Here is a 21,519-nt window from a genome sequence, read left to right as displayed (position 1 = left end):
TTCTTGTATTATTAATTGTATAACATGCTTTGTATTTTCTTTGTTCTATTGTGTAATGGGTTTCTTCAGACCTGCACACGAAATAAATAATCAATCAATAACAGGTAATAGCATTGCAGATATTTTATTCAGTGTATTGTAATTGCAAAACTGGTATTAGCATTGCAGATATTTTGGCTTCAAAGAAAGGCCAACATTCCACTTTGTCTCAATACGAATCAAGGATGTGCTTGTTCATGCGCCACCTGCGATTCTGACAAACAAATCAGTTTCTGTAACAGACCATCCTCGCTGTGGCTCATTCAAAATCCTTTTGGGTGTTTCCCGAACCCAGCCAGAAAACCCCGTTAAGATTTACAAGTATTTTGTCTTTTTTCGCGGAAAATGCCCTCATAAGCTTTTTGCCTGTTCGTCGTGGGTGATGGAAAATGCAAATGCGAAATTGATTTTATGAGATGATCAAACGTCTATGCCTATCAGAGGAATTCAAACCCATGACCAGGTAGCATCAGCAAACTGAGAGGTGTAACGTCTTAGTCGTCCTGGCTTTCTGACCGATAAGAGATAGGGGGTTAGAGAATAGAAGAGAATAACCATTATCATTTCAGTCACTAATCGGGTGCTATAATGATGATGAGAAAAAAGTTCAAACAAATTTGTACTCACCAGACCCTTGAACTACGCTCGCCAACTGTGGTATCATCACGCACACCACTGATTTTGACGCCAGAAATCGCTACTGATTCTCCTCTATTGATAGTTGTAACAGTTTCTACACTGATGAAGCTTGTTATTTCCTGTTCGGTGCCTTTGATTTGCTTTATGGGTTCAAAACATTTGGGTCTTCCCGGAAATACACTGCATTGCTTTGTTTCCACCCTAAACAGAAACCAAAATAGTACAATGAAAAAGAACGTTTTAGTCCAGTCATAGAAAGGTTATAAAGGGCAGAGTTTGGGTATCAATTTCCGATACTCAAGTTCTAAGGACGTGAGGAGGTGAACATTATCAGGATTCCTCACTGCTAACCAACCATTATGCTAAGGAGATGTGGGTGGTTCAAAGGTACAATGTTTTGGTTTCTTGCATATATAATATATCAAAAACCATGCGTCTCAGAGATGTGACCATTCAGTCTTCATGAGACTTGAAGCTCACATCATTTCCTACAGTATTTATCTTTTAACATTCTCTATATCCTCAGTGATGATCGAGAAGCGGGAGAGGAAGGTTGTTTTTGTGCGGGCGCTCTCTTATCTGGCAACTGTCAGATGATAGACTGAAAGTTACGTGGACTGTGCTTGTTTGAAATTATATTTCACTTTGAGTTTACATTCATATAATATTGAAACGGTTAATAGTCATGTAATATCATTCCATATGTTCAGAAGTGTGTTTGAGACTGTGACTGCGCTATCGAAAATGTCTTGTAAAATATGTTTGAAATCGTTTTCATGATGCTAATAATGAATGATTCAACCACCTGCAATGACTGTCATGCGAGTGTTCATGCCAAGTGCGTAAATCTCACAATGGACCATCTCAAGTACATGCATCAGAATGAGAAAATCTGGCGTTGTGACGATTGCTCCAAAGAACGGCATAGCTCTTGAAACTACACCGGCTGAGGGTGAGTTGAGCTTGCAGGACGTTGTTAGGTTGTTGAATAGCATACGTGAGGATCACAAAAGGGATAGAAAAAGATATCAAATACAAGAGATTCAATTTTTGGTGTTACTCGGGGCCCTCTAAATTTTCCAACTTTCCAACCAATGTTCACTTTCATAGTAAAGACATAAGAAACATGTTACGAGACTATCATGTTGAGCACATTGAAATGGGGCTATTTATTATATAAAAATTGTATGGGAAGACATATGAGAGATGCAATGGCAGTTTTTGAGTTCACTATTCAATACTGCAATCACTAAACTCAAACTACTGAACTGCTATCCTACCCAGCACAGGAACGTATCTAGGAGTCCCAGCAGGCTCCAGCGAAAATATGGATTTTTCGAAATTTCCATTTCAAAACTTGAACCTAGCCTATACTCTACATGGCCTACCAAACCAATCCCACCAATCTCACCCTATCAATCCTCTTATACCTCAACTACCTATTCAACCCTCTATCAGTTAATCTACTCAACCTACCCCACTTAAGCCACCCTACATAAATTATGCTATTCAACCTACTCTATTGCACCCAACTTAAACTACTTTACCTACCCCACCCTACCCAACCTACTCAACCTAAGCCACCCTACCTGAAATAACCTTCCTAAACTATTAAACCTGATCTTGACACCCTAACCTACCCTACTCGAGGGGGGCTGTATGAATATTGGCAATTTCGAAAAATCTGCAGTCACACTGAACTGTGAGATGATGTTGACATATGTCAAAAAATGATCAAAAGTGATAAAAAAGTGAATAAAAATAGCAAGAATAACAGATTTCATCTTGGGGGTCCTCCCGGACCCCCCCAGTATTTTCAACTTTTGAACCGCCTATTTCTCAGCAAAGTGCAAAGGAAATTTTTTGTTCAGTGCCTCAACATTACTTGATCCTCACAATAAAATTTCGACCCTGTTCCAGGGGCTGTGGGGGGGGGAGAACGAAATTACCATAAGTTTTTTTGTAATGGAGATTTGAAAAATTCCCAGCCAAACTGGGGCATGTGACAATACTAACTTTCATCAGAAAGTCTGTGAGAGTACTAGCAGGCATCGGGAAAATCATTGATTTTACGAAATTTTCATTTTCAGGGTCAATTCTACCCCCCTCAATTCTTGGAGAATCAAGGGTGAATCGCTACAGTTTGGAATTCCAACTCAATCGGATCTGGAGATCCTTAAACATTGCCTTGCACAGACAAACATGGATTTTCTCAATAGGGGGCCTGGCCCCCTCATTTTTTTGAGAAAATTTTGAAAAAATCTGCAGTCACACTGAACGGTATAGTGATGTTGAAATATGTCTGACAATAATTGAAAGTAATGAAAAAAGGGAAAAATATGACAGAATTTACCTTGGTAGGGACCAAGGACCCCCTCAATTTTTTCAACTTTTCAATGCTTGATTTCAAAGCAAAGTCAAGAGGAACAATCTTACTCAGCACATCGGGAGAAGGCTATTTATCATAAATGAGAACTGGATGGATTGAACTGATGGTGTATCATCAAGCCAAAAATTAAATCCAGGGGGCACTTGAGGGGGGTAGTGTGATTTCTGGTTATTTCGAAAAATCTGAAGTCACACTGAACTGTGAAATGATGTTGACATATGTCAAAGAATGACCAAAAGTGATTAAGTGAATGAGAAATGGAAGAAATAACCAATTTCACCTTGAGGGTCCTCCTGGACCCCCCTAATATTTTCAACTTTTGAACTTCACATTTCTCAGCAAAGTGCAAAAGAAATCTTTTGTTCAGTGTCTCAAGATTTTTCGAAATTTCCATTTCAAAACTTGAACCCAGCTTATAGTCTACCTGGCCTTCCAAACCAATCCCACCAACCCTACACTATCTATCCTTCTTTACCCAACCTCGTCATGAAAGGCGATTGGGCAGGCAAAACCCACAACCCAGTTGGAGTGTGTAGCGCGGATTACACTTACATGCTTTTCTATGCTCAAAATCGAATTCAGCAGGCCAAAAAACATAAGTCCCGCGGAAACTAACCATGAAAATATATGGTGGGGGGATGCGAGGGTGATTTTTTTATTTTCATCAATTTCGGCTCATATTTGAGGATTTTTGCAGCCATGAATTGATTGTCTATGTATTTTTTACAGCAGTTTCCAATATTGGAATCACGTGACCTGTATCATCAAACCGAAAATGAAATTCAGGGGGCACCCTAGGGGGCTGTGTGATTTTTGGAAATTTCAAAAAATCTGCAGTCACACTGAACTGTGAAATGATGTTGACATATGTCAAAAAATGATCAAAAGTGATAAAAAAGTGAATGAAAAATAGCAAAAATTAACAATTTCACCTTGGGGGTCCTCCTGGACCCCACCAATATTTTCAACTCTCAAAACAAACATTTCTCACAGGGGTCAATATAGGTGCTGTGTGGTTTTTGTTAATTTGAAAAAGTCTACAACCCCACTGGAAGGTAGAATAATGTTGAAATATGTCAATTAATGATTGAAACAAATAGAAAAAAATGGAATATATATCAGATACAAGGGATTGGATTTTTGGTGTTACTCAGGTCCTCCTAAATTTTTCAACTTTCCAATGTTCAATTCCATAGCGAAGACATGAGAAACTATCATGTTGTGCACATAGGAATAGGTCTATTTATGATATAAGAACTGTATGGGAAGAAAAAAATAAGAGATGCAAAGGCAGTTTTTGAATTTACCATTCAATACTGCATTCACTCAACTCAACCAACTAAACTACTATCCTACCCAGCACAGGAAAGTCTCTAAGAGTCCTAGCAGGCTCCAGGAAAACTATGGATTATTCAAAATTTCCATTTCAAAACTTGAACCTAGGCTATACTCTACCTGGCCAACCAAACCAAACCCACCAACACTTCCCTATCTATCCTTCTATACCTGACCTACCACTCAACATATCAGTAAATCTACTTGAAATAACCCACCTGAGCCACCCTACATAAATTATGCTATCCAACCTACTCTATTGCACCCTACTTAAACTACTCTACCTACACCACCCTACCCACCCTACTCAACCTGAGCCACCATACCTGAGAAAACCTACCTGAAACATTTAACCTAATCTTGACAACCTGAACCACCCTACCCGAGATAACCTACTTAACCTACCCTACCTAACCCACCTTATATAAAACTACCTAATCACCTATCACACCCTACCTAACCTACTCTACCTAACCCACCCAACATAAACCGCCGTACCTAACCTACTTGAATACTAACCCCAACTAACCTACCCTAACTAGTCCACTCTCTCTAATCAATAATAGCACCCCACCTAGCTTACTCTATTAAATTCACCCTACCTAAACTACCCTACCTAAACTACCCTACCCATCCTACTTGGGCGAAGCCCACCATCCAGCTGGAGCGCAAAGCGCAGAAGCAGCTACCGAACACAGTACAGTCATAAGAGGTGATTGGGCAGGTGGAGCCCGCAGCCCAGCCGGAGCGCGAAGCGCGGAGGCTGCTAACCCACCCCAAATAGGGGTGCAGGAGGTGAAGCCCCCACTGAGCGTGAAGCACGTTTTAATATATACTAAAGCCGGAACGTTTGAAAACCTCCTGACAAGGGTGGTTGTTGTGGTGGTTGGTGCTCTGTTGGATTCAAGTGGTTGAAACCATAGGAATGATTATGATATATGAGAATTTTCATTTTGGGGGGCTCCCGGACCCCCCGCCAATATTTTCAACTTTTGAACCGCAAATTTCTCAGCAAAGTGCAAGGGAATTTTTTTGTTCTGCGTCTCAACATTACTAGATTGCCAAAATAAAATTTCGACCGGGTCGCAGGGGTTGCGGGGGGGAACTGAATTTTCATCTGTTTTTTTGCAATAAAAATTAGAAAAATTCCCAGCCAAACTGGGGCATGTGACAATACTAACTTTTATCAAAAAAACTGTTAGAGTACTGAGAGGCATCGGGAAAATTATTGATTTTTCAAAACTTTTATTTTGGGGGTTGATGATGCCCCCCTAAATTTTTGGAAATTCAAGGGGGGGAATCGTTACAGTTTCGAATTCCCACTCAATCGACTCAAGAGATCCTAAAACATCACCTTGCACAGACGAACTATTGATTTTCGCAATAGGGGGCTCGGACCCCTCATTTTTTTGAAAACAATCTCAAGAGTCAAAATTTGAAAAATTCCCAGCCAGACTGGGGCATGTGACAACTCTAAATTCCATCAGAAAGTTTCTAGGAGTTCCAGCAGGCATTGGGAAAATTATGGATTTTTCGAAATTTCCATTCTGGGGGTCGATGATGCCCCCCTCAATTTTTGAAAAATTAGGGGGGAATGGCTACAAATTTGATTTTTTGATTTTTGTCAATTTTGGCTCATTTTCAAGGATTTTTGCAGCCAAGAATTGACTGTCTCTGTATTTTTCACATCAGTTTTCAATGTTGAAATCACTTAACCTGCTATCTATGCTGCTGATAGTGTATCAGAAACCCCAAAATTACATCCAGGGGGTACTCGAGGGGGGCTGTGTGATTTTTGGCGATTTTGAAAAATCTGCAGTTACACTAGACAGTATAATGATGTTATAATATTTCAAAAGATGATCAAAAGTGACCTGAAAAAAAAAATATATAACATATGAGATATTCTACTTTGAGGGCCCCCCTCAATTTTTTCACCTTTTCAATGGTTATTTTTATAGCAAAGTCAAGAGGAACAATCTTATTCAGCACATTAAAATGAGGTCATTCATCATCTCAATCGACTTAGAAGATCCAAAAACATTGCCTCGCACAGAAGAAACATCAATTTTTCCAATAGGGGGCCCGGCCCCCTCATAAAAAAAAATACAGATGAAAAAAGTTTGATATTCTATGCAAAAACGGTTAATCCTATAATCTTTTGAATAATATCATTGGAAAGAGGACCAAAAATAACCCACAGAAAAACTGTCAAATAACAAATTTCCCAATTCTAGGGGGGCATTGGGGGGACCCTCATATACAGTGCTGGTTATGGATCACACTTACAGGTTTTTTTATGCTCAAAATTGACTCAGATAGCCCTAAAACATCACCTTGCACAGACAAAACATCAATTTTCTCGAGAGGGGGCCCGTGCCCCTCATTTTTTTATAAATTTTTTCAAGAAAAAAAGTGTGAATTTCCCAGCCAAAACTGTGAATCTTACAATTTTCATGGATGATATCATTGGGAAGGGGAAATAACCCACAGAAAAATTGTCCAATAACAAAATTTTTGATTCTAGGGGGGCGTGGGTCCCCTCATATACAGTGCTGATCATGGATCACATTTACAGGGTGTTTTATGCTCAAAATCAAATTCAGCTGCCAAAAAAACATGACTCCCGCAAAAACTAACTGAAAAAAACAATAGGGGTGGTGGGAGGGTGATTTTTTTTATTTTTGTCAATTTCGGCTCATTTTCCAGGATTTTTACAGCCAAGATATGACTTTCTCTGTATTTTTCACATCAGTTTTCGATATTGGAATCACTAAACCTTCCATCTATGCAGCTGATGATGTATCATAAACCCCGAAATTACATCCAGGGTGCTGTGATTTGCCCCCCTCGAGGGGGGCTGTGTGATTTTTGGCAATTCTGATAAATCTGCAGTTGCAGTTGTATAATGATGTTTGAATGAGTCAAAAAATGATTGAAAGTGATCTTAATGAAAGAAAAAAATTACACATATGAGAGCTTCTACTTTGGGGGCTACCCAGGACCCCCTCAATTCTTCCAGCTTTTCAATGGTTAATTTTATAGCAAAGTCAAGAGGAACAATCTCACCCAGCACATTAAAATGAGGCTATTCATCATATGATAACTCAATGAGATAATAGATGAGGAATGCTAGGGCATTTATTTGATTTTTTTTAATTCTGGTCAAGGAAATTTTTAACTCTCACAATTTGGCAGCCAAGAAAATATTACATATGAGATATTCTTCTTTGGAGGCCACCCAGGACCCCCTCAATTTTTCCACCTTTTCAATTGCTAATTTTATAGGAAAGTCAAACATGACTATAATCTTATATTATATTCTTTTTCAACCAACAATGGTATCTTAGAATGTGAGGGATATTACATATTTTTTTGGATATTTTTGAATGTTCAAGACTGTTATGTCCTTCTAGAATGTTTTAGATGTAATTTATCTACCAAAATATCATATTCAAACCATCAATAATTGCTATTTCCAATAAAATATGAATTGGAATTGTTTACATTTGTTAGAGATATTGTATCTTCTTGTTGGATCTTATCATTCAATTCTGGATTAATCAAAATCAACAATATTTGATTAATAGCTTTATGAAATACGAATTATGATAAATAATCATAACCAAATAATTGTATCATTTGTAGTTATTCAGATGCTTAACTTACAAAATATTGAATATTTGTATAACTAAATGCAAGGAATGTTTGCTTCATATGATGCCGGTTCAAAGTCTTGAAATAACTAAGTAACATAACCTGCCATCATTACAGTTTCATTGAATAAGTAATGAAGTTAGCTATGTGTACTAGGTTGTGAGTGTGATGGCCATGACATAAACGAATCTCTTATTAAATTGAATCTGCTATCTACTGACAATCTAAATCTACAATCTAAAAAATCTTCAATAACTAACCTATGCTGTATAACCTATCCCCAACACCACAAACCCATTAAAACGCCCATTAACCTACTCTACCTAACCCACCCTACCTGAACTAACTTACCTTACCTTCTCAACCTAATATTTGCAACCTGACCTACTCTTCACAACCTACCCTACCAAAGATACTCTACCTGAACCAATTAAACAGCTTTCACCCATACAGTTGTAAAAGACAATCTGGTTGTGAAGACAGAGGCTGCTACCCGAACCTATACAGTTGCACCCAACTCATCCTACTCTACATATCCCACACTACCTGACCTACTCTACCTAACCCACCCAACCTAATTATGAATTGGAAATGTTTTCATTTGTTGGAGATATCGTTTCTCCTTGTTAGATCTAATCATTCAATTCTGGATTGATCAAAATTAACAATATTTGATTAATAGCTTTATGAAATATGAATTATGAAATAATTATAACCGAATAATTGTATCAGTTGTAGTATTGTATTAGTACTGGACCTAAATCAGTTGAAAAGTTGTACTTAAATTATAACATTATTTTAAAATCAGCTCGCTCAACCTCTTTAATTCTAGCCCTAACTCAACCTTCATGATGGAACAAACAATCAATCTTCTGCCATAGAATGCATAGAATGCTTCCACTATTTGACAAAATGCTCAACTACAGCTCTGTATTGAGATATACTGTCCGGATTATTCTATAATGATCAAATGTCACAATGGAGAATTAACTCACTCACTTTTCTTAACTCACTCTTGAGTCTGGACTTGTAACTTCTGATTTCAATAAATATGCAGGCTCTTCAATTCTATCACAAATTTCATTTAGAATTAATTATCACATGAGTATTGTCATTGCATCAGTTGAAAGATACTGCAGATGTCATGAGTTTCAAATAATATAAATTATTATGATAATTCAGATTCTCAGGTTGGCAACAGCTTCAATTCAAAGTGTAACTGAATTCTCAGAACAACAAACTTACAAACAAAGCTGTTGCTGTATCTTGTTTTGTACATGGTTAAGAATATTGATCATCCTCTTCCCAGTTTTCTACACTGTGTTCAGAATAATATATAATTTCTTGTCAGTTTATTGACTTTGATATCTACATATTCGGTAATTATTCACACCGGACATATATTTACCACATATATATATATATATATATATATTTTTTTTTTTTTCTAAATACCAACTTTCAGCTATGATACAGCAGTTAAAAACCACTGAAGAATCTCTAGATATTAACCACTGAAGAATATGTGGTAATTATATATATAATTACCACATATTCTTATATATATATATATATATATATATATATATATATATATATATATAATATATATATATATATATATATATATATATATATATATATATATATATTATATATATATATATATATATAATTACCACATATTCTTCAGTGGTTAATATCTAGAGATTCTTCAGTGGTTTTTTAACTGCTGTATCATAGCTTAAAGTTGGTATTTAGAAAAAAAACACTTCATTTTAGTATTTTAGAGGTACTGTCCACTATTTTACTACATGTGGGTAGTATACACCCACTACATTATCCACTCATAGTATTCACATTATAGATGGATGTAGCCTAATCAGTATTCAATGTCAACTAACTGTTCTACATTTTCATGAAGTGGCATTTTTTCATTATTTCAGTTCATAAAATTATTGGAGTTGACAAAAGTATCTCATATATTTCTGATAACAAAGGAGGATATGGGTATAAATATAAGCTTACATTGTCAAACTTTGTACACAATTTATTTATTTATTTATTTATTTATTTATTTTTGGACAGAATCACAAATCATATAAATATGATTAGGAAGGAACAACAGGCTTGGCCCAAAATCTATTCCATTCCCAAATTTTGATAAATTAATAAAATGTCCAAAAAATAGGTTATGTTCCTACTGTAAAACGTTCAAGTTCAATTTTCGTCCAAAAATATATATATATATATAATTTCTGTACAGTTTCATAAAAATTCTTATCAAACATTCTTATTGACGGTTAGTTTTTGAAGAATCATATGGATAACCATCCATAGCTGCTGTTTCTTCTATTCTATTTTATAATCATTATAATTGAAATGTTTGAACATTATACACAATTAAAATGTTTGAACATTTATATTATAATTTGAACAGTTTGTAAACACTAGCCTACTTTTGAAACTCTACTGAAATTTAAATTTAATAATCTCATTGTTCGATGTTATAATCTGAGATTATAGTATCAACTCTTCATTTTTACAGTATCAGAGCTTTGTTTATTGCCAACAGACTGAATTGAATTTGTTATTCCAATTAAGTAAACCTCTGAGTGTCTTCTCAGTATTTCCTTCATCATAAGTGATTAGTATTCATTCAATAAGTGATTTTCAAATAAAGTGTTTCCTTGAGCACATTATCTTGGAAAACAATGTTTCCCAATTCTCTTTCTGACAGGACTACCATCAAGATTGCTGTGTTAGATATACAATACAATGGATAAACTCCTTATTGTGAGTGCAATCCAGGGGAAGTGGTTCAATCAGTACTTGAATGAATTTGCTGACACTGGATTGGATGTGAGTTTTGTATTACCTACTTTGATAACTCAATTCATATCATCTAATTGAATCATCCACCATATATAGTGATATGAGCATTTGAGAATTCTTGTGCAAGTATTTGATCATTCTGACAAATCATTATGAGCTTAGCAGTTCATCTCACCTGATGTAACTTGATAAGCTTCTGATTAACTTTAAATATAATGGCTATTTTCTCTATTCTCATGAAATCCATTTCCATTATTTATATTTATCATAGCCTACATTCAAGAGTATAACTAGTAACCATTTTGCTTCATTCAAAGAGCAACTGAAATTTCTGGAAGCATGATGATCAATATCATGTATAATCTAGTATGATCAGTATCTAGAATCTTCAACATGGTTGAGTATGTTACCGTCATTAAAAATTGGATTAGTATGGCCTTTTTGTTGGTGGGGAGTCCAGGAAGATCCCACCTCGCCTGAATAATGAAAAAAAATTTTCACCCAAAATAATAATAATAATTTTACCCAGTATAATAATTGTTCAACCATGACAATACCAATGTAATATTTTGCATTTTCTGTATCTCTATATTGGGATGGAAAATAACATATATCATGGAACATACTGATGCTAATATTGTAGTATGAAATGATGTAAATTATCTTGAAGAACTATCTTTACTATGAGAGGTAATTGTTACTATGACAATACTAAAGTTATATATTGCATTTTCAGTATCTCTTTTTGCAGAACTAGCTATAATGGAATATTTTTTTAAATATTACAAAACTAATACAATATAACTTACTGCATTAACTTAATCTGTATATACAAATAAAAAATAACACCCATAGTAGAACAACTGATTCGAATACTGTCGTATGGGATGATGTAAATTATATTAAATTTACCAATACTCAATTTCATCTTGTATGTAGTAGGCTATTACTTGTACATAATAGGCTATAACTGATCCATTCCTTAACCCTCCGGCAGTCGCGATGTTGTAAAAAGTACAACAGTGTCAGTTTTTTTGGCTGCACAAAACTATTGAATGGGGTGGTGTCAGTGAATGAGTCACCTATGCATTCCAAAATTTCCACCCATCACTCCACTGAGTTGCAGTATCAACCGAGCAATGGTTCAGTCTCTACGTGACATTTAGTTGCAACAGTGCATAAGTCGCACTGTGCATGAGATAGGGGAAGACTGTATACCGGGACTGTAAACGAACCAATAACACAGAATTGAAGGTAATTAATATGTTTTGACTGTAAACGGAGTACATAACACTTGGAAAATTAGATGTTGTACAAAATACAACACGCAACTGCTCGTGTGATTGAGTAGGGCATGACTACCAGAAGGTTAATAAAAACCTAATATCATGGGATTGTTGAATCTTGCAAATTTTCTAGCTGTGACAGACTAATAATTAGTATTTGTGTAAATATTTACCAAACAGTAGCTGTAGAATTGAAAAACAAGCATGTTAAACCACCTCCATCTGAAGCATACATTCTTCATTGTTTTGTTTGTCTATTTGAAATGTACTACATATTGATTACAATTGGAACAGATGATTAACTTACAAAATATTGAATATTTGTATAACTAAATGCGAGGAATGTTTGCTTCATATGATGCCGGTCCAAAGTCTTGAAATAACCAAGTAACATAACCTGCCATCATTACAGTTTCATTGAATAAGTAATGAAGTTAGTTACGGTATGTGTACTAGGTTGAAAGTGTGATAGCCATGACATAAACGAATCTCTCATTCAATTGAGTCTGCTATCTACTGACAATCTAAATCAACAATCTAAAAAATCTTCAATAACTAACCTATGCTGTATAATCTATGCCCGACACCCCAAACCCATTAACCCCGCCCTTTAACCTACTCTACATAACTCACCCTACAAGAACTAACCTACCTGACCTTCCCAACCTAATATTTGCAACCTGACCTACTCTTCACAACCTACCCTACCTAAGATACTCTACCTGAACTAATTAAACAGCTTTCACCCATACAGTAGTAAAAGACAATCGGGTTGTAAAGACAGAGGCTGCTACCCGAACCTATAAGTTACTATTGCACCATACTCAACCTACTCTACATATCCTACACTACCTAACAAATGCTACATGAGCCATCTTACCTAACCTACCCAACCTAATTTCTGCAACCTAACCATCCCACCTCACCAATCCAATCCAAATACCCAACTCTATCCAGCCTATTCCACCTAACTATACTTGATCCATTCTAACAAACAAACCCCACATAACCCACACTACTTTACCAAACCTACTCTTTCTAGACACCTATCTCATCCTACCTAACCTACTCTACCTAACCCACCCACCCTAACTAACCTGACCACGATTGAGCAGGCAAAGCCTGCCTCCCAGCCAGAGCGCTAAGCACGGAGGCTGCTACCCAACACTATACAGTCATAAAAGACGATTGAGCGGGCGAAGCCCGCTTCCCAGCCGGAGCGCAAAGCACGTAGGCAGCTAACCCACCCCAAATAGGGGTGCAGGGGGCGGAGCCCCCGCCGAGCGCAAAGCGCGATTTATATTATATACTAAAGCCGGAGCGTCTGAAAACCTCCTGACAAGGGTGGTTATTGTGGTGGTTGGTGCTCTGTTGGATTCGATTGACAAGTGATTGAAACCATAGGAATAATTATGATATCTGAGAATTTTTCATTTTGGAATTTTTATTATCTACTTTTGAACCACACATTTCTTGGCAAAGTACAAGGAAAATTTTTTGTTCAGCACCTCAACATTACAAGATTGCTGAAAATAAAATTCCGACCGTGTTGTGGGGGTTGTGGGGGGGAACTGAATTTTCATCAGTTTTTTTTTGTAATAAAAATTAGTAAAATTCCCAGCCAAACTGGGGCATGTGACAATACTAACTCTCATCAGAAAGTCTATAAGAGTACTAGCAGGCAATGGGGAAATTATTGATTTTTGGAAATATTCATTTTGGGGGTCGATGATGCCCCCTTCAATTTTTGTAAATTCAAGGGGGGGAATCGGTGCAGTTTTGAATTCCTACTCAATAGACTCTAGAGATCCTAAAACATCGACTCGCACAGACAAACCATTGATTTCTGCAATAGGGGGCTCGGGGTCCTCATTTTATTGAAAACAATCTTAAGAGTCAAAATTTGAAAAATTCCCAGCCAAACTGGGGCATGTGACAACTCTGAATTCCATGAGAAGGTTTCTAGGAGTTCCAGCAGGCATTGGGAAAATTATGGATTTTTCGGAATTTCCATTTTGGGGGTCGATGATGCCCCCCTCAATTTTTGAAAAACTAGGGGGTGAATGGCTACAGTTTTGAATTCAAGCTCAATCGACTCAGAAAAACCTAAAACATCACCTTGCACAGACGAAACATCGATTTTGTCAATAGGGGGCCTGGTCCCCTCATTGTTTTAAGGAAAATTTCTAGAAAAAAGTGTGAAATTACAAGTCAAAACTGTGAATCTCACAATTCCATGAATGATATCATTAGGAAGGGGACCAAAAATAATCCACAGAAAAATTGTCTAATAATGGAATTTTTGATGAATTATCATTACAAAAAAAACTTATGGTAATTTCGTTCCCCCCCCCACCACCTGGAACATGGTTGAAATTTTATTGTGAGGATCAAGTAATGTTGAGGAGCTGAACAAAAAATTTCTTTCGCACTTTGCTGAGAAATGTATGGTTCAAAAGTTGGTAATGTTGGGGGGGTCTGGGACCCCCAAGGTGAAATTGGTTATTCTTGCCATTTTTCTTTCACTTTCTTATCACTTTTGATCATATTTTGACATATGTCAACATCATTTCACAATTCAGTGTGACTTCATATTTTTCGAAATTGCCAAAAATCACACTGCCCCCCTCGAGTGCCCCCTGGATTCAATTTTCGGTTTGATGATACACTATCAGCAGCATAGATGGCAGGTTATGTGATTCCAACATTGAAAACTGATGTAAAAAACACATAGACCATCAATTCATGACTGCAAAAATCCTCGAATATGAGCCAAAATTGACAAAAATCGAAAAATCGCCCTTGCATCCCCCCCTTTATATTTTCATAGTTAGTTTTCTCAGGACTGATGTTTTTTTGACTGCTAAATTCGATTTTGAGCATAAAAACCTGTAAATGTGATCCATAACCAGCACTGTATATGGGGGTCCCCCCCACACCCCTAGAATTGAGAAATTTGTTATTTGACAGTTTTTCTTCAAAAGTTGAAAATATTGGGGGGGTCCTGGAGCCCCCAAAATTAAAAAAATTCCAGATATCATAATTATTCCTATGGTTGCAACCACTTGTCAATCGAATCCAACAGAGCATCAACCACCAAAACAACCACCCTTGTCAGGAGGTTTTCAGACGCTCCAGCTATAGTATATATATAACCCCCAAAATGGAAAAAATCCAGTTATCATAATTATTCCTATGGTTTCAACCACTTGTCAATAGAATCCAATAGAGCATCAACCACCACAACAATCACCCTTGTCAGGAGGTTTTCATATGCTCCGGCTATAGTATATATATATAATTAGTATATATATATATAATATATACTTTATATAGACGTATATAGACTTTATATACTTTATATACCTTATATATAGAGTATTTATATATACTCTATATAGACGTTATATAGCTATATATATATATATATATATATATATTATATATATATATATATATATATATATATTAGCTCTGGCTTCAGTATATATATATATAATTTAAGTATGATTGAAAGAAAAACAGTCACAGACAACAGACGTGGATTGAAAAGCGTCAAAACAAAAATGGCAACAGGCAATTATTCAAACCAAACCCGCCTGCAGACGTTAGACCACCTCAAGTGTTGATTGGTCATGAAAACAGAGTGTTGCTAGGAGACACAAGTAAACAAAAGCTACTGGTATTCAAAAACAGCTGATCACTGAGCTGCTAAGAACAACGGTGTGAGGTGAAAACCGAAAAACACTGTATCTTATCACACATCAATTACTGAGTCTCTTGAAGATAATATCTTGTGCAATACTTGTTTTCACAGCCACCGAGGGGGGCGCAATAACAAATTACTAAGTCGTTTCCACTGGTGGAGCCAGGTTGGACTGAGTGAACAAAAATTGGAACAAATAAACTTCTATTAATAATTGGAGAACCAGACCAACAATAAGTTGATCAAATGAATTACTCAAACACATAAATCAAGTTCAATACAACAAGGTGGTGTAAAACAAAGTCTTTCATATTAACGGGAATCTCACTACCAGGCGGGAGCACAACTTGCTTAGTTCTATACTGTCTTTATGAATAATAAGTCTCAGGTTGATATTAAAACACTTGGAGAGGATTAATCTTGTAGAGAATCAACATAAATCTAACTTGGAGTGGGAAACGACACGATGCATTGCAGGAAGTAGGATCGACTTTGACATTTGTACTGTGAACCGAATTAAGGATGACTCGAGAACGACTCCTTCAAAAAACGGTTCCTTGGTGAATGATAGTTCAAATAGCTCTGTAGGAACTAGGGGCAGCACTTGTAGCAGTGACTTACCGCAACTGGTTAGCAGTAACTTACTCCCCCTCCCCCAAAAACAGACAGTTTTCAATCCGCCTAGGGGTAAGCAGGCAATGATTGGCGGCGATCTCATCACTGAAGGCGAGTGAATCAGTGGTGCAGCAAGAGCGGGCAGCAAGCGGTGAAGTAGGGCAGCATGGCAACAGCAGTGTGGTCATCACTCATCATTACAGGCAGCTGGCAGTGATAAAACAGTGCAGGCGGTAGTGGCAAACAAAATAGCTTATGCAATGTGGTGAATTTTGCTGATAGCTCTGACAACGTTTCCAGATGTGCATTTTATTGTTGCCACTCGTACAAGTCCATCTTTGCCAGGGTGCAGCGCAACAATTCCACCCAGCGGCCAGCTGAGAGGCGAGGTGTTCATTGCTTTGATGACCACCAGATCATTGAGTTGCACATTTCCCTTCGCAGCTTCCCATTTTGAGCGGTTCAGCAGTGTGCTCAAATATTCCTAAGACCGGCGGCTCCAGAAATGTTGAGTCATCTGATTCAGATGTCTCCAACGGCAGGTGATGAGTATCTCTTCACTCTCAATAGGCTGTGGCGAGGTAAGAGGTCCACCAACCAGGAAATGACCGGGAGTCAGGACTGTAGCGGCTTCAATAGGCTGTGAGGACAATTCGGTGAGTGGGCGGCTGTTCAAGAAGCTTTCTATTTGTGTGAAAATAGTGGTGTATTCTTCATAAGTGAGGGGTGCATCATCTATACAGCGGTGTAGCAGATTCTTGGCTGACTTGATGGCAGCCTCCCAGAGGCATCCATGATGCAGAGCATAGGGGGGAATGAATTTCCAATTTATTTCATGGTTTGCCAGAAAACAATTGAAATCTGAGGGAAACGAACTCATGAGCCTTGACACTTCTTGTAGCTTTTTAGCAGTAGTTATGAACGTTTCAGCATTATCAGAAAATAAAGTATGGGGCATACCTCTTCGGGCAATGAAGCATGGGAGAGCGGCCATAAATGTGTTGGTTGACATTGAGGACAGAAACTCAAAGTGTGTAGCTAAGTGAGGAGGTAGCGGCAGTGCAACAGTAGGAATCCTTAGTGATGCAGACAAAACATTGGTCTGTGCTGCTGATCAAACAGTGGTGCAGTCATCACAAGATGGAGTAGGGCGGCAGTCACCATTCAGCGAGTGGTGAACTAGCATGGTGACAATAATGATCAGCAAGTGGTGACCCAGCAAGATGTCAATGGTGGGCAGTGTGAGGCTGTACATCAACCCAGAGGTGCAGAGGCGGCGGTGATTCAAAGACAGAAGCATCCAAAGCGCAGGTGGCATTATTCCTAATAGAGGTGTGTGGAAGACTTGAAACTGTAGGAAACCGTGAAACAGGAGGTATTGACAAAGCTGCATAGCATTAGTCTTTAGATCTCGACAGAATCTGGCAGTACATCTGCTTACAATCGTTTTTAGCCTTACTGGAAGCATTGCAGACAACACAAATTTTCAGGCAAGGATCATTGTTTTTGAAGATGGCATGATGCGGAACTACATAGTTGACTTCAGAATCAGAAAGTGCTAAGTGCCCAAGTTCTTGATATTCATTCATGAAATTGGAGTTTTTCCCCTCCAGCTTTGAAGATTTATCCAGACGTTCCAACAGACCAAGATGACTTTGGTAAGCCTGCATGCGATTTGAAGCAAGAGGGGGTGCTTCAGGTTTGAATGGAAGTGCAACTACATATCTTCCATCATCATCGTGGTAGGTGGTGGCTTTATACAATCTTTTACATAGTTCATCAGCAGGTGATGAAATTTTCACATCTGAGCAGACGTCTTTGGTTTCCCAGAATTTGTTCATAACATTAGAGAGCGGTTCTCCTTGTGCAAACATGGTGCATATCGATTGCATTTCTTTGAGCAGGGCAAGAGAATCTTCAATATTTAGTCTTCCACTTAACACATAGCCAAATATGGTGGAAAATGCAGTAGGATTTCCAGGTATAATACAACATCCGGATGTCACAGAAACATTGGGATATATGTATGGAAGGATGGTTTACCGACCTTCTAACTGCTTCATTAATTGTACTTGAAGATTTCATATGAGATTGCAAAATATTCTCAAAGATTGAATATGCAGCATCCACATCTACACAACTGATCACCAAGTTTCGATTTTCCATCTCAAGTAATCCATTCAGCTTAACATAATCTATCTTAGAGGTATAGGTGATTTTGTTATTATGGATAATCCTCTTACAAGGAATTGCAGCACAAACCGCTCTGTGGTCAGTCAATCCAGCATCAACCATAGCTGCTGGAACATTGGACAAGGGCCTACCTCCAAATAGTATGTGATCGATACATGATGAGATATTATTTATTACTCTAGTATCCAGACTGATTAAGGAATCTAAGCCATTCAGGTGTGAGATGAAGCTAGCTTCATATTACATCCTATACTGTTAGTCATTCAAGATAGATTCAATACAATAGGAAGCATCCTACTCTGATAAACTTATCTTCATGCAGAGTGTTGAGAGGAAAACTTGAGAGGAAAAATTGATCATCCAAGTGGCAGCTTATTGTAACAGAAATTTCCATCGTTTGTTGAAAACTAAAGAGAGGAAGAGAGAAAATTAACAGCTGTGGTTATAACATTTAGCAATATAATTTGAAAACATTGCATGATTCAATAAAAATATTCCCTGATGTTAAGATGAATGCATAAGAGCAACTGGGTGACACCATAAGGCATCACTAACTTCTGATTGCTTTTTAAAATACGCAGTTGAATGTATATTCCAACAGAGTTGAATGTGTTGTTCAAACTGAGGTGATAGCAACGCAACTAATCATCACACTCACTCACAACGATTTTTGGGTAACTGAGTATTATAGAAATAGAAATGTATTTGAATGAAACTTGAAACGGTCCTATATATAATAGCATTGTCATCGAGGGAGAGCACCTTTTTGGATACAAAATTCTATGACAGAGACAAGACTATATTAATTTATTATTCAAGTTATATACAGCAAGCAATTTCTGTTTGTATGATGGATCTCAAAAACAATTTTAATGGCTTTGGTAGAATTCAGGTTATAAATATTTTACAAAAATAATCTGATCATTTAATTCCCGTAGCGAAGCACGGGTACTCTGCTAGTATGATATATTCGTTTCGTGTAGTAATTGACTCATAGCTTGTGCTTGTGTTTGTGAAAATATATTGAGAGTGAAAGCCAACGCCCTAAATCGTACGAAATACTTTGAGTGAAATATATATCCAGTCAGTATAAATGTTCGAGGACTAAGGACCACAGGAGCGGATCACACAACATCATCGCAGTATAATATCGATTTGTTTTCATCCATCTGTCTCCTTCATATTCCTTATTCCAATTTACCACCTGAAACCCTGTTTGTAACAAATCGGTAAATCATTACATCCTGGTAAATTGGATTGGGGTAAGTGATTTTCCTATTTGTTTTTCTGGGTCTAAATACTGGTGTGCTGATTTGGATATATGAATGTGTTTGTTCATATCATACAGTCCAACCTAAGGGTGGCAAGTAACCAAATCAGGCCTATAGAGGCTAAGTCGTAAGAACGGCCTAATATTGAATTTGTACAATTTATAGGTGTGTCAATATATTCTGTGTGCAAACACTGCATCGTTTGTTAGAATATTTCATGGTCTACCCAGATTTTGTATGTAAAATAGCTGATACATTCATTAGTTGATAGATTTGATAAAATATAAAAGATATCACTTACGTAGAAGAGTAGCCTTTTCCACTCGATATCATCATCGAAGATATCAGTAGAAAGAAGAGGACATCCATCCTGCAGGTATCTTGGACTGGGACAACAAGTGAAAACAATATTACTCACAAATTAAACTGATAGAAAAGTACAACTCGATTTCTTTCAAGAAACTCACTCAATATGAAGACAATTTGCGAATGAGCTTTAAATATGAACAGCAAATTAATTGCGAGGCATCAACTGAATAATTAATGTACTGAACTGAGGTCCACGTTATAATGGCAGTATTTCATTCACATTGATGTTGCTATCCTCGTCTATCATTCGACAAAGAAGATAGCGTTATCCTCTGCCTGCAACGTTCCCAAAACATGCTTTTAGCATAAATATTATCAACAGAAATTTCAATCCTAATTATGGAAATGTATCATTCAATCATTGGATAATATTTTTTTAACAAATACCAAATTGTTGATTACTTTTGAATAAGAATAAACACATGAATAATTAACATATATACCGATATCAGCTATTAACAATAGAAGGCAATGACAAGGCTGAGCGGCAATCGGCAACGCTGTTCTCCTATCTTCCCTCGCTGTCATTATAACGTGAACCTAACTGTGGATGGAGAGCTTCTAGACCTCAATACGTGTCTATGGTGAGAATCACATTATTAAGTCAGTCCTATCTGATTAACATTTCTTTCGCTATCCTTGTCTTTCATTGGACAAAGCAATTGGCTCCATCCTTTTCCAGCCTCACAACGTTGCCAGATTGTTTTTCAAACTGTAAAGTTTGTGCTATTTTTTTCTTCGAAAAAGAAGATAGCGCTATCATCCGTTAGCTCCTCATCGTCGGCAGATCGTTTTTTTAACAATCGTTTTCTTCATCAAATATACCAAATATTTCTGTCTAACAAAATATTCTATTTTAAGAAAATTGATTAATAAATAATTGAAAAGTACATTTCCATGACGAATGAAATGTGATGGATTCATAACAAGTAGTAGTATGATCAATAATGGAATATACTAGCCAATCATCGTGATTGGAACTATGAAAATTAGCAACATTGTAGACCTATCATTTTCACTAACTTGATAACGTGTATCTTACTGCTTTTAGTGGAACATTATTGGCAAAATATTCATGTATTCAAAATCAATCCAAGAGCAATGATAGAAAAATATATAAAAATAAATTGAAACAGCTTAAAATTCTTCATAATATGAATTTGGACGTAGAAAAATCAGTCAGTT

At 36.9% G+C, this 21,519-nt stretch overlaps 1 protein-coding gene across 1 annotated transcript in view; it reads right to left on the bottom strand.

The window, feature by feature from the left end:
- Positions 1–21,519, bottom strand: part of LOC111051414 — a 149,401-nt gene that overhangs the window by 66,813 nt on the left and 61,069 nt on the right. Inside the window, exons 3-4 of the mRNA XM_039435722.1 lie at positions 20,267–20,351; positions 667–879 (exon numbers count right to left, since the gene is read on the bottom strand). Coding sequence (XP_039291656.1) covers positions 667–879; positions 20,267–20,334 — 281 coding nt within the window. The 5' untranslated portion in view covers positions 20,335–20,351. The remainder of the gene's footprint in view (positions 1–666; positions 880–20,266; positions 20,352–21,519) is intronic.

Source organism: Nilaparvata lugens, chromosome 9, assembly GCF_014356525.2.
Source record: "Nilaparvata lugens isolate BPH chromosome 9, ASM1435652v1, whole genome shotgun sequence".
NCBI classification, from domain to species: Eukaryota; Metazoa; Arthropoda; class Insecta; order Hemiptera; family Delphacidae; genus Nilaparvata; species Nilaparvata lugens.
This window is presented reverse-complemented; position numbering and strand designations above follow the sequence as displayed.